The following is a 13,001-nucleotide window of genomic DNA, read 5'->3' as shown; positions in this document are numbered from 1 at the left end:
GTTGGCCATGTCCTCCTCCAGCTCCTTTTACAGATGAAGAAACTGAGGCAAAGAGAGTGAAGTGAGTTGCCCAGGGTCACACAGCTAACAAGTGTCTAAGGTTGGATTTTAACTCAGGTCTTCTCTTCATAGTGGGTACAGTGTTGTTACTAAGACAAGGTTTCTTTCCATCTTCTAGGAGGCCTGACCTCAACTAATCAGAGTCTAGCACTCCCCATTCTATGAGCCTATGAAAGTTACCATATCTTTCTTTTTTCTTTATTTGCCCCAGTTGGTCACTTGGAATTGGTCACTCCAAGGCCAACCCTGTATCCACCATGTTGTGTCTCAACATAAAGGAGTGCATGACCTCTAAAGTCATTTACCAATCTAAATCTTATTCCCCATCACTCCCTCTACAATCCAACTACCACAGCCCACTGGCTATTCTTTTGACATCACCATTTTCTGGGTGTTTAATATCATATATTTAGAGCTAGCAGGCGTGGTAAAGGCCATCTAGTCCACCCCTCCCATTTTATAGTTGGAAAAACCAAGCCTTGGAGAGTCTCAAATTACCCAACATCAAACAGCTAGGAATGAATTACCCGGAAACAGTAATACCGCCGTCCCTGTCCCCCTGTGATGCCAAGCACCATGTTTACTCCTTGGTTTAATTTGTTAGTCATAACCAGCATTTATCGAGCATTTACTCTGTGCCTGGTACTATGCTAAGTGCTGGGAATTTAAAGAAAAGTAAAAACAGCCCCTACCCAGAAGGATTTCACGTTCTAAATGGGGAAGACAAACACGAAAGGTGGGTACAAGATACATACAGAGTAAGCAGACAATAATCCCAGTGGGGAAGAAGGTCCTAGCATGTGGTGGGGGGAGGTCCCAGAAAAGGCCTCTTGAAGAACATTTTGTTTGATCTGTGTTTGGAAAGAGGACAGGGAAGCCAGTGGGCAGAGGTGAGGAGGGGAGAGCATTACAGACAAGGGGGCAACCATTAAAAAGGTACAGAGTTGGGATATGGAAGATTATGTCTAAGGGATGGCAAATAGACTATCTTAAATGGTTCATGGGTATGTGGAGAGGGGAGTCATGTGTAAGAAGCATGGAGAGGTGAGAAAGAGCCAAATTGTGGAGAACTTTAAATGCCAGACAAAGGATTTTATATTTTATCCTTGGGACAATAGTGAGCCACTGGAGTTTATTGAGCAGGGGTTAGACGTGTGGTTTAGGAAAACCACTTTGACAGCCTGTTAGAAGGTGAATTAGAGTGGAAAGAGATATAAGGAGGAGAGAGTGTTTGGGAAGCTATTGAAGTAGTCCAGAGAGGAGGTGAGAAGGGCCCCAAATGAGAGGCAGCTGAATGAGGAGAGACAGGGGAATGTAGAGGAGAGATGCTATCATCAAGATATGGCATCAAATTCAATTCGTGGGGTGCGTGTAAACGAGAGTTGTGAACCTGGCTAACTGGAAGGATGGTGGTGACCATAATAGTAGTAAGGAGGTTGGGAAGAAAGGAACGTTTGGGGGAGGAAAGATAGGACAATGAGCTGTTTGAACATGCCAAGTTGGAGTTCAAGAAGTGCCCAAGAAATCACCAGTTGGTGATGTGGGCCTGGAGCTTGGGGGAGAGACTATGGCTGAATTTGGGAGTCATCTACATAGAGGTGATCATTAAAGCCATGGCTGAGAGGATAACCTGGGGTCTGTGAACCTGGCTTGTTATAAATATTTTGATAGCTGTATTTCAATGTGCATGATTTCCTTTGTAATCTTTGTAGTTTATTTTATGCATTTGAAAAATGTGATTCTGAGATCCGACTGCCAAGTGGATCCACAACATATAAACACGAATTGAAGATGTTTCTTGTAGAGGGAAGAGAAGAGGGCCTAGGACAGGAGACCCCCATGGTCAGTGGGTGTGCTCTGCCTGAAGCCCCAGCAAAGGAAAGGTTGGAAGAGAAAAGGACAGACCAGCAAGAGAAGAACCAGGAGAGAGAAATGACAGGAAAACCTAGAAGGGAGAGAGTAGCAGGGAGAAGAAGGTGATCGGCAGTGTCAAAGGCTGCGGAGGTCAAGATGGATGAAGACTGAGGCCAGGCTATTAGATCTGGCAATTAAGAGATCATTAGTAACTTCAAAGACAGCAGTTTCAGCTGAATAATGGGGTCAGAAGCCAGGTCAGAGAGAATCTTAGAAGAGAATGGGAGGAACTGAGTATAGATAGTTTTCTCAAGGAGATATAGAATGTGGAGGTGGTCAGGATATTTTTAAGGGTAGAGAAGATGTGGGCCTGTTTGTGGGCAGCAGGGAAGGAGACAGCAGACAGGAGACTTCAAAGATTAGAGAGAAGGGTGGATTACAGTGGTGATGGTCTGCTGGAGGAGAAGGGAGGGTCTGGGATTGAGAGTGGCTGTGGAGGGATTGGCCTTGGCAAGAAGGACTGCATCTTCCTCGGAGACAGGAGTGAAGAAGGAGATTGTAGGGGATGATGTCTGAATGATGTCAGGTGAGCAGGAGGGGAAAAGAGGCCTCAATTTTTTTTAGTTAAATATGAGTCAGGATGGAGAGGAGGAGAGGATGGAAAGAGGCTGCCTTTGGAGTCTTGAGGAGAAGCAAGGAGGTTTGGAGCAGCCGCTGCAGAGAGCAGGAGAGCAAATTGATTAGGAAGGGGCAGAAGGATTACCATGCTGCAGTGAGAGCCCATTTGTGATTGATTAACATAAATTTGTAATGGGCCCAGTTTTTGTGATGTCAGTTTTTGTGATTTCCTTCAGCTCTGCAGCTCCAGCAGCACCTGAGCAGGAGTGGAGAAGAAAGATGTTAGAAGTAACCCAGGACTTGGGTTTTCTAAGGAATGACTGATGATGAAACGAGGAGGCAAGGGATTCAAGAGGAAGGAATAATGTAGAGTTGGACGAGTTTACCCAAGGGGACAAGAAAGGAAAGGGAGGAGAGTACAGCTCTGATGGCCTGGCAAAGAACTGAAAGGTAGAGGGACTAGAGGTCATGTTTAGAACAAAAAACAGGGGTAGGGGGTCTTAAGGCAGAGGGAAGTGTGGAGTGAAAAAGAACCATGAACCCAAGAGCCTTGAGAATGGCAGTGCCCCCCAAAGCACCAGAGCTGCTTCCAGCCCAGTCCCTGCAGCCACCATGGAGGGGAGAAGTCATTGTGGCAAAGGGGCCCACCTTACTCATTACCACCAGCAACAAATGCTGAGCCAGCTGCCTTCTTTGTTATTGTTTACTTGCATCCAGCCCTTTGTGACCCGACCTGGGGTTTTCTCGGCAAAGTTACAGGAATAGTCTGCCATTCCCTTCTCCAGCCCATTTTACAGATGAAGAAACTGAGGCAAACAGGGTTAAGTGACTTCCCCAGGTTCACACAGATAGGACTTCAGGCCCAGCGTTCTATCCGCTGTGCCACTTAGCCAACTGCCACCAACAATCAGAGTCACCAGAGCCCTGGGAGAGGCAGCAGCCCCAGACCTGCTTCTCTACCAGCCCTCACAGCCATCATCTCGAAAGGCAGCTCCTGTGGAGAAGGGGCCCACCATCCCCACCAATGGCCAACCAGCTGCCACTCACACAGGTGACTAAAGCAGCATCTCTCCTAAGGGAGAGATGGGCAACAGCAAGTGCCAGACAAGTCAGACCACCACCACCTGGACCACCATCTCTCTCAGACACCAATGGACAGAGCCCAGGACCGTGAATAGCAACGCTTCCATCTCAGTGTCTGCAGCCCTCATCTCGGGGAACACCCCCTTGGTGATATACCATTGCTACTGCCCCCACAGCCCCACAGGACCGAGACTTTCCACAGGTGTTATCTTTCCCATTAGAATGTAAGCCCCTTGAGGGGGGGGTTGTCTTCATTCTCTGTTTGTATCCCTAGATCGGCACTTAATAAATGCTTCGTTCATTCATTCATAAAAGATTATTATCAAATAAAGGAATTTCCAGGTTCGTGAACATGGAAGGGGACATCCAAACTAGCGAACCTCTCTGGACCTGTGGTTTTATGAACAGACAACCCCTAATAAGCCTAGGCCTCCTCCCTGCTCAGTTCAAGAAACATTTATTAAGCCCTCACGATGTGCGAGGTCCCAGAAATACAAAGGTTAGAAAAATGGCGCGATCTTTCCCCTCAAAGGGCTTGCAGTGTACTATGAGGGATAGAGCAAGTCAGGAAGATCTGAGTTCCAATCTTGCATCAGTCACTTTACTGTGTGACCCTGGGGAGAAGGGAACAGGCATTTATTTATTAAGTACCTACTTTGTTCCAAGCACTAAGCTAAGCAATTTACGACATTCGATCCTCATAACAACCCTAGGAGGTAGGTGCTGTATTATCCCCATTTTACAGATCAGGAAACTGAGTCAGGTAGCGGTAAAGTGACTTGTCCAAGGTGACACAGGGCAGATTTAGACTCAGGTCTTCCAGACTCCAGCTCTGCCTCTCTGTATACTAGAGAGATGAAAAGACCTGAAGCCTCAGTTTTCTCATCCGTGAAACTAAGGGGCTGGATTTGATCTGGAAAACCTCCTCTAGCCCTAGATCCCTGGTCGTCTGTCCCCCAGCTCGTGGCTAACCTATTCCCTCAGCAACGGTAACTTCACAATAGGAAAATACAGCCCCCAGGCTCCTTGCCTCCCTTCAGAAACAGACATGGAATGGCTCTGGCCATGAATAATGAATAGAACCCACCACAGAGAAGCTGATGGCACATGAACCCTGGTCCCATGCCCAAGCCCAGGGCAACAGGGACTTTCTCTGGCTGGGACAGCCTGTCTGCAGCCTCTCAACAGATGCTCATTCAGGAAGCTTTCCAAAGAGCTGCGATGTCTCCACTGCTGTCTCGACTCATTGAAAACTTCACCAATTTACCGGCATGAACAAGGTGGCTATACACCCTCAGGTCCTGTTTTGTCATTTGGGCCTCCATTTAAACTTTCTCTGTAAGCCTAGCCTAGACACAGAGGGAGAGACCAGATCGGAGTTCTTCACCTAGAGTCTGTAATCTTGGCTTTTTAATATTTGGATGACTGTATTTCTATATAATCAGTTTCCTTTGGAATCCTATGTATTTTATTTTTTGCATTTAAAAATATAGTTCTGAGAAAGGGTCTATAGGCTTCACCAGGGGTCTGGGACAGCAAAAAAAAAAAAAGGCTAAAGCCCCTTGGATTAAAGGAAGAGGAGAAAGGTACGATATCTGAGCTGGCTTCTACGCATCTAGCCAGCAATTCACGAGACCGAAGGATCCTGGCTGGAAGCTAGAGCTGGAATGGACCAACTCCCTCATTTTACAGATGAAAAGACCGATCAGCCTGGTACTCTTCGAGGTCCCTGCCCTCAGGGAGCTTCCACTTGGAGCAATGAAAGAATGCTACAGACTCTTAAGTGGAGGCCTCATAGATGTAGCTCTGTGAGGGACCAGGAAACGATGCACAAAACATGTACAAAATGACTTGCTGAGGTTGACTCCAGCAGGTTTGGGGCCAGGACACGCAGTGCTGATTGCACACCCTGAGACATCTCTTGATTTCACCCAAGATCATTTTGTTACCAGCAGAAACAAACCCCCCCCCCCCAGAAATCCCCAGAAGCTCCCTTGGGGCCTCTATGGCACAGCGAGCTGGCAGCGAGCCTGCCGGCTGACCTGGTTCTGTCCAAGTTTGGTTGGGGACTCAGAGTGATACAGAGCAGAACAAATCACCCAGAACCCAGCAGCTGTCTCCTTATTATTTAAAAAAAGGAACAGTCCTCACCCACCCACCCCCAAACATGCTTGCGATGAACACCCGAATCACTAGTGATACCCTTAGCTCTCAGCTCTCTGAGTTCAACCCCAGCTTCTGACAGTGTCTCTGGAAACTAAGACGACCCGGGCCTTCACCACAGACACTGCCACTCCATGAATAATTTACCTTTTTTAAAAATGTAATTGTCTGGAAACAATCAGCCAAGGGAGGTTGCTGGTGAGACTGTGGACCAAACAGAATCCAGATGCTGCCTGGCCTCCACCTCCAAACCATGCCCTGGCCAGGGTTTTCTGAACCTGGGCATAAATCTGGACCAACGTTCCCTTCCTCTCCTCCCTAGGATGGCTCCAAGTAGCTACTTGGGGGCATCTAGTCCTTAGGGCATGTAATGCCCTGATGCCACCACATTTTTCCCTCTCTCCTTCCTGGAGAGGCTAGAGCTGGGGCCCCTCACAATCATGGCATGAGCACTCCCAGAACACAAAGTACTGATGCATCTGGTTGTCATTACCGAGCTGGCTTCAATTTTCTGTGATTTCCCCTAATGGCTTAATGAAATCCCTGTGTCTCCATCTTATTTTGCAGAGCCGAAGTCGTATTGGGAAATATCATTAAGAAGAAAGGATGGAGGTAATGAGCATGTGTTCTCTGTGGTCACTCTCCCCCTGCCCGCATCTAGCAGAGAAGGCCTGTTTGCAGACCCCCTTAGTTCCAAAGACCTAGGGAGGAGGGAAGCTTTTGGAGGACAAAACTCAGAAACAGGCTGGAAACCCAGCCTGTGGTTCCCAGGACAAGCAGACCTCAGAGTTGCCTTGAGGCGCCCAAGCCCCAAATTGCTTTGTGGCAGGAAGAAGGAAAGTTGGATTTCCTTTCTCCTTTTTCTAATTGCCAAGCTGAGTGCCCCAGGGATACCCTGGCCAGCTCATTGTGCAGTCAAATTATCTTCAACTCGTAGAAACCCTGAAGGTTGTTGTCTTTTTGGGTTTTTTTTTTCCTAATGGGAGATGCTGATAGAGGCGGCTTCTTCCTTCTTGGGGAGGGGGTGGGCATCTCTGCCAATGGTGAAATCCTCCCACATGCAAAGCAAATAATGACCCATCACCATGGTGACTGTTTGTTTCACTGGGGAGGGGGAAGTTCCCAGGCTGCTTTCTTAAGGGCCACTGCCCAAGATAAGGAGATAATTTATTATTAATAGTAATAGCTGGCGTATGGAGAGTGCTTTAAGGTTTATAAAGTGCTTTTACAGACGTGATCCTATGTACTCCTCACAACGGCCCTGTGAGGGAAGTCATCTGGGTGGTGTTATCCCCATTTCACAGGCTCACTCCTGGTCACATAACTGGTAAGTGAAGAAACAGGATTGGAATGGAGGTCTCTGCTGATTGCCTTCAACACTGTTTCAGCCACAGTCCTCTGCCTCTAATTCAGCATTAGCATTTATAGAAGGGAACCGGGCACTCCTAACAGGTCTCCTGAGCTAACTAGTCTGGAAACCTCACCAAGGATTTTTACCACATCCTGCTGTCACAGAAGATTAATTTGATGGAATCTGACCAGCATTTTTTGAGCGCCTACTGGTGTGGAAGCATTTAGCGAGCACCTACTGGTGTGCAAGCATTTATTGAGTGCCTACTGGTGTGCAAGCATTCATCAAGCTCCTACTGGTGGTGCAAGCATTTATTGAGTGCCTACTGGTATACAAGTCACTGTGCTGGAGACCTAGGCTACCAAGACAAGACAAAGCAGTCCCTTGGATTGGGAAGCTCACTGTCCTGGAGGCTGGCTCCCAAAGGCTAAATCCTGGCTAGGTAATTTCCTGAGACAAAAAAGATACTCCAAAGCATGAGTATATTTTCCTCTGTACGTTCATTTCCTCCCTAAGGGGTTCTGTTCAGTCTGAAAGCTCCCCTCTTTGGCAGTTGACACACAGAAGCTAGATTCAAAGACTTTCTCCTTTGTTTTCGTCTTTGGGCCAGTGTTTGGCATCTCAAGCACTTCCAGCCTATCTCCCTGGACAGGTTTCCTGGCGCCTCCCTGCACACTCTCCATGTTCTACCCACGCACATCTGCTCCGTGTTGTAAACACACAACCCATTTCCCACCTCCATCCCTTTGCACACTTTTCATCCCATTAACTCCCTCCTTATCTCCCTTCCTTAGAATATCGAATTCCATTCAATAATAATAATAACAATAAAAGTTGCTAGCATTTATAGAGTTCTTTACAAATATCACCTCATTTTATCCTCACGACAACACTGCCAGGTAGGGACGGGCCAACCCCCATTTGACAGATTACACAGCTAATAAGTGTCTGAGGCTGAATTTGAACTCCTGTCTTCCTGCCTCCAGGTCCAGGTTCAAGGGCCTCTTCTCACCTGAAGCCCTTCCTGATTAGCCCCCTCCCCAAGCTGTTAATGTCCTTCACCTCCCCCCCCCAAGTTACTATATATATATAGATATATATATGTATATATGTATATATATATATATATATATATATCTCTTCTATCATTATGCTTGCTTGTAGTTTCCCCCAGAACAATATGATTTCCCGAGGGGTAAAGAGTGTTGTTTTTGGCTCTGTGTTCCCAATAACCAAGCACAAGCCTAGTAAGTCAGTAGGTGTAGTAATATAAAGGTGTAGTAATGTAAGTAGGTGCCCAAAAAAAATCTTTGTCGAATTGAATTGAGTCATTTCCATAAGATCTCAGCTGAAATGTAATTGAATTCATCGGATCATAGATTTAGAGCTGGAGTTGCATTGCATCACCCTGAATTGGAGAGATGTAGCCTCAAATCCCAATGGCTACCATCCACCCTGGCCATTCTCCATCTCCGCTGCTTCATACCCAGTCCGAGCCAGGCCAGGGTTCCCCTCTGTCTCTCCTTTACCCACAGCTGCACATCTCTCTTCAGGTGAACGTACCTGGAGTTTCTCCAGGCCCGCTGCCCTCCTTTCGTGCTGTGACCTAGCTGGATGTTTGCTAGTATCTCAGGTCCTCCAAACCACTAGATGTGATTTCATCTGAAGTGGCAAATGAGCACAGTGGTTAATGCGTCTTTATTTTCAGAAATGTCACAAGTAATTAGGACGCTGTGCCTTGTCTCCTTCCTTTCCCTCTCAAGTGCCATTTAAAATCTCAGCCGTTGTTCCTCGAGAAGCTGCCACAGCTCTAACTATTTACACCCCTCCTCGGATCCCATCAAGGTTGTTTCTTTGCTATAATTGGTCCTAAAATAAATTCCTCTCCACTCCATAATTAAAGGAAATTGCACTTATTAGCAAATCTCATGATTATGTCTTAGGTAAATACATATGGAAATAAATATTAGGTCATCCTCTAGGCCTGTAGGCTCTCTGGAAGCAGCATGGTAATGGTCCTACTGGCCATGATACTGGTAGAGACCTCTGAGTATTTGACTTGGGGAAACCAGGGCTCCTCGTTGCCCTTGGCTTCATGTGGGGATATGGCCCCCGAGGGGAGGGCAATAGCTACCATGCAAAGGACTTTTTTGGGGAGCTTTGACAATTCTCATTGACCTAAATCAAGAGCCCTCCCTTGGCTTTGTAGAGGATCTCTGAGAACCAAGCCCTTTGAGACTAACCCAGAGAGGAACCCCTCCAGCCTTAGCCAGGCTGGTCCTGGGCATTCTTCGCTTATGTCCACCTGAGATGCCCCACAGCATGAGGGAATAACACTAGGTTCCAGAGGCCTAATCAGTGAAACACAGTGTCCAGTTGGGTCCTTCTGAACTAGAAAGGTGCCAGGTGCCAACTCGAGCCCTGTTTAATATGTGGCCGTCAAAATCCAAAGCCCACCAGCAGACGGACTTCATTACAACCTGGAAAGACTTACATGAACTGATGTTGAGTGAGGGGAGCAGAACCAGAAGATCATTATACACAATTACAGACACATGGTATCTATAAGAACTAATTTTGATAGACTTGGCTCCTCTCATCAATGCAAGGTTCAAAGACAGCTAGCTCCAAAAGTCTCATGACGGAAAAAGCTACGCACACCCAGAGAAAGAATTACGGAGTCTGAATGCAGACTGAAGCAAACTATTTGCTCTCTTTTTTCCCCTCCTTTTTTGGTTTTGTTTCTTCTTTCTCATGATTCATTCCATTGGTTATAATTCTTCTTCACAACTGGATTATTGTGTTAATAAGTTCAATGTGAAGGTATATGTAGAACCTACATCGGATTACATGCCCTCTTGGTGGGGGGGAAGAGGGAGGAGAGGGAGAGAGAGAAAATTTGGAACCCAAAAACTCGTGGAACTGAGTGTTGTCAACTAAAGATAAAAAATAAATTTATAAAAAAAAATACCAGGACCACCCTTGGCCAGAGCCAAGATCTGTGTGGCTCCTGATCATCTCTTGCTGGGGAGGAAGGCATTTGTGTTTCTTCACCTACTTCCATATTTGTTTTTAAAAGCACATTGTGTACAGAGGATTGCAAGTAAGGCCATTTGCAAATGGGCCATCCTGTGTATAACCAAAGGATTGGCCTCTTATATTTTAAGGACTGATCGATAGATAGATGGTGACAGGGGTGGTTAGGATTGGTACTCTGACCAATCTGTATATATGTATGTATGTGTGTATGTATGTATGTAATCACACCTATTCATGATAGGAACATAACCTCTTTTCTTCTGTTTTACAGACGATCTAGCCTGGTCATTACAACCAAAATCTTCTGGGGCGGAAAGTAGGTCAATTTATTTATTTAGTTATTTGTTCGTTTGTTGGGCTGGCTCTGATCCCACTGTCACCCTTCAGTCTTATGCAATGATCAGTAGGGCAGCCTGCCCACAATCAGGGTATCCTGGGTTCTGTCCATTGTGGGAGAGCCTAGTCAGACCTCCAGGAATGAGAGCCTGTTGTCTCAGGGGATCAGGCAGTTTCAGGGGCAGGATGGAGGGGGAGGCTCCTTAGAGAATCCAGGTATGTTCAGAAGCCCCTTCTAGGCCCTGCTTATGTCCATGGACAGTGCAAAATCTGGGTAAGGGGTCAGAAGAAATTGGATTTGCAGTTCATTCATGCTGTTGACCTGTTTTTCAGAGCAGAGACTGAGAGAGGCCTGTCCAGAAAGCACATAATAGAAGGTAAGACCCAGGGCCACCTCCATTAATCCACAGTTACCAAAGAATCCAAGAGCAAGAGGGGTAACTCGCATTTTTCAAAGGGCTTGCTGGCCCCCAAGCGCTCCCCACAAGTGTTCTCCCATCCCATCTTCATTAACTACCCTGTGTAGTAAGTTGTGCAGGGATCCTTGTTCCCATTTTCAGATGAAGATACTAAGACTTGGCAAGAAGGGGTAGCTAACTGAGGGATACCCAGCCAGTTAACTGGCCGAGCCAGGACTGACCCAAGTCTTCTGACTCCTAGATCCAGGGTGGTTGCCGTAGCCTCTTAGTAGAGACCTCAGATTCATGAAATCCATGGAGGATCACAGAAACCTCAGGTGGAAGGGCCCTCTCAGACTGCCTGGTCTGACATGTGCCTGACCAAGAGTCGCCTCTCCCATACAGGGCTCTGCTTGAAGCCCTCCAGTAAGCAAGGAACCCATGACACGCGTAGACTTTCATCCACTAATGGATAGCTCGAATTATTAGGAAGCTTCTCCTTACACGGGGCCTCGGTCTACCTCCCTGCACTGCTGATACTGCTTTCACAGGATAGCCCTCCAAATACTTTATTCATGTGCTTCTCCCCACTCACCCCTACCACACACAGTACACAAACACACACAGTAACACACATGGTACACGCACACAACACAGACACACACACCCTTCTTGTCTCATCCCCACTTCCTCAACCGTTCTTCATATAGCATAATCTCCATTCCTGTTACCATCCCGGCCATCCTCCTTGGTATGCAATGGAACTTGCCAATGTGGCCCCCAAAACCAAATACAATACTCCAGATGTGGACTGACCAAGGCAGAGGACAGCCCAACTATGTCAGCACCCTCATTCTGGATACTCTACCTCTGTTACGAATGAATGAATGAAAAAAGCATCTATTAAGCAGTTACTGTATGCCAGGTACTGTGCATAGTGCTAAGGTCTCAAGGAACTTAAATTTCTAATGGGAAAGAAGCAACACATAAAGGAAGGAGTCTTTAGATTTTTATCACATACTACGTTGCTTTATTGACTTTTACTGAGATTAAAGTCCTCTTCAATCCATCCCCCTCCATCTAAGTCATTTAAAACTTAGACTTAAAACTTGATCTATGGGTTTAAGATATCACAGGACCCTAGCAATCTTTTGGAGGGAATAGGACTAAAACACCCAGTATTGGTAAGTGATTTTTCTGGGCATGTGACTTGCCTCACTGAACCTGGAGGATAATGAATCAGGAGAAAACATTCTACTAGAATGAGTTATCTGTCCTGTTCTCAGCCACGTCCATGGAAAGGGGTCCTGTGGTATCCACCTTTGTAGGACCTGTCTTCTGCCATGTATTCTTATCCCTATGTCCAAAGTCCCCATATCTCAGATTTGGAGAGGACCATAGAAGACCTCGAGCCCAAAACTCCATGCCTACACAAGTATCTCCTTTACAAATGCAGATAAGTGGTCTTCTCAGTTTTTCTTGAAGACTTCCAGTGATGAGCAACTCACTACCTCTCAAAGCTGCCCGTCCCCTTTTGGTTTTTTGTAGGTTGGTTGGTTGATATTTTTCCAGTCAACCTTTTCACAACCCTGATTGTTGGTATGTTTTCCTTTCATTTAATCAAGGCTGAAGTGACCTCTTTGTCCCTCCCTTCCTCCCCTTCCCACATTGCTCCTAGTTATGTCCTCTAGATTCAATTAAAGCAAATCTAATTACTCTTCTGTGATATAGCTCCTCAAAGACAGCTGTCAGCTCCCCCACAAGTCTCCCTGTCTCTAGGCTAAACATGCCCAATTCCTTTGGCCAAACCTCCCCATCTTTCTAAATCCTTATCCCTGAACCTTTCACGGCAGCCAAGGAAACATGACAGCTGCACGTCCCCACAAAAGTCGATGTCCTACAGTCACAAGGGTCTCCCAAGGGACTGTGTAAGCTTTGTCTTTGAGACCAAAATCCTGGGAAACAGGAGTCCTGAAATTCCACTCCTGAGTTCTTACCCCTTGAGGACAAATCATAATCCAATACTTCTTTTCCTTTCTTAAGTCACAAGAATATTGGGGTCCACCCACTGACGTTAGATTTTATAGGTAAAAGCTTCC

The 13,001-nt window shown here is 46.4% G+C and overlaps 1 protein-coding gene across 2 annotated transcripts in view; it reads left to right on the top strand.

Annotated features, from left to right (window-relative positions):
- The window catches only part of KCNAB2 (potassium voltage-gated channel subfamily A regulatory beta subunit 2), a 105,152-nt gene that overhangs the window by 69,247 nt on the left and 22,904 nt on the right, over positions 1-13,001 (top strand). For both annotated transcript variants that reach the window (XM_036744661.1, XM_036744660.1), the window contains 3 exons: positions 6,346-6,390; positions 10,440-10,484; positions 10,838-10,881. In XM_036744661.1, coding sequence (XP_036600556.1) covers positions 6,346-6,390; positions 10,440-10,484; positions 10,838-10,881 — 134 coding nt within the window. The remainder of the gene's footprint in view (positions 1-6,345; positions 6,391-10,439; positions 10,485-10,837; positions 10,882-13,001) is intronic.

This window comes from Trichosurus vulpecula, chromosome 2 (genome assembly GCF_011100635.1).
Source record: "Trichosurus vulpecula isolate mTriVul1 chromosome 2, mTriVul1.pri, whole genome shotgun sequence".
Classification (NCBI taxonomy): Eukaryota; Metazoa; Chordata; class Mammalia; order Diprotodontia; family Phalangeridae; genus Trichosurus; species Trichosurus vulpecula.
The sequence above is the reverse complement of the archived record's forward strand: the minus strand, read 5'-3'. Positions and strand labels throughout refer to the sequence as shown.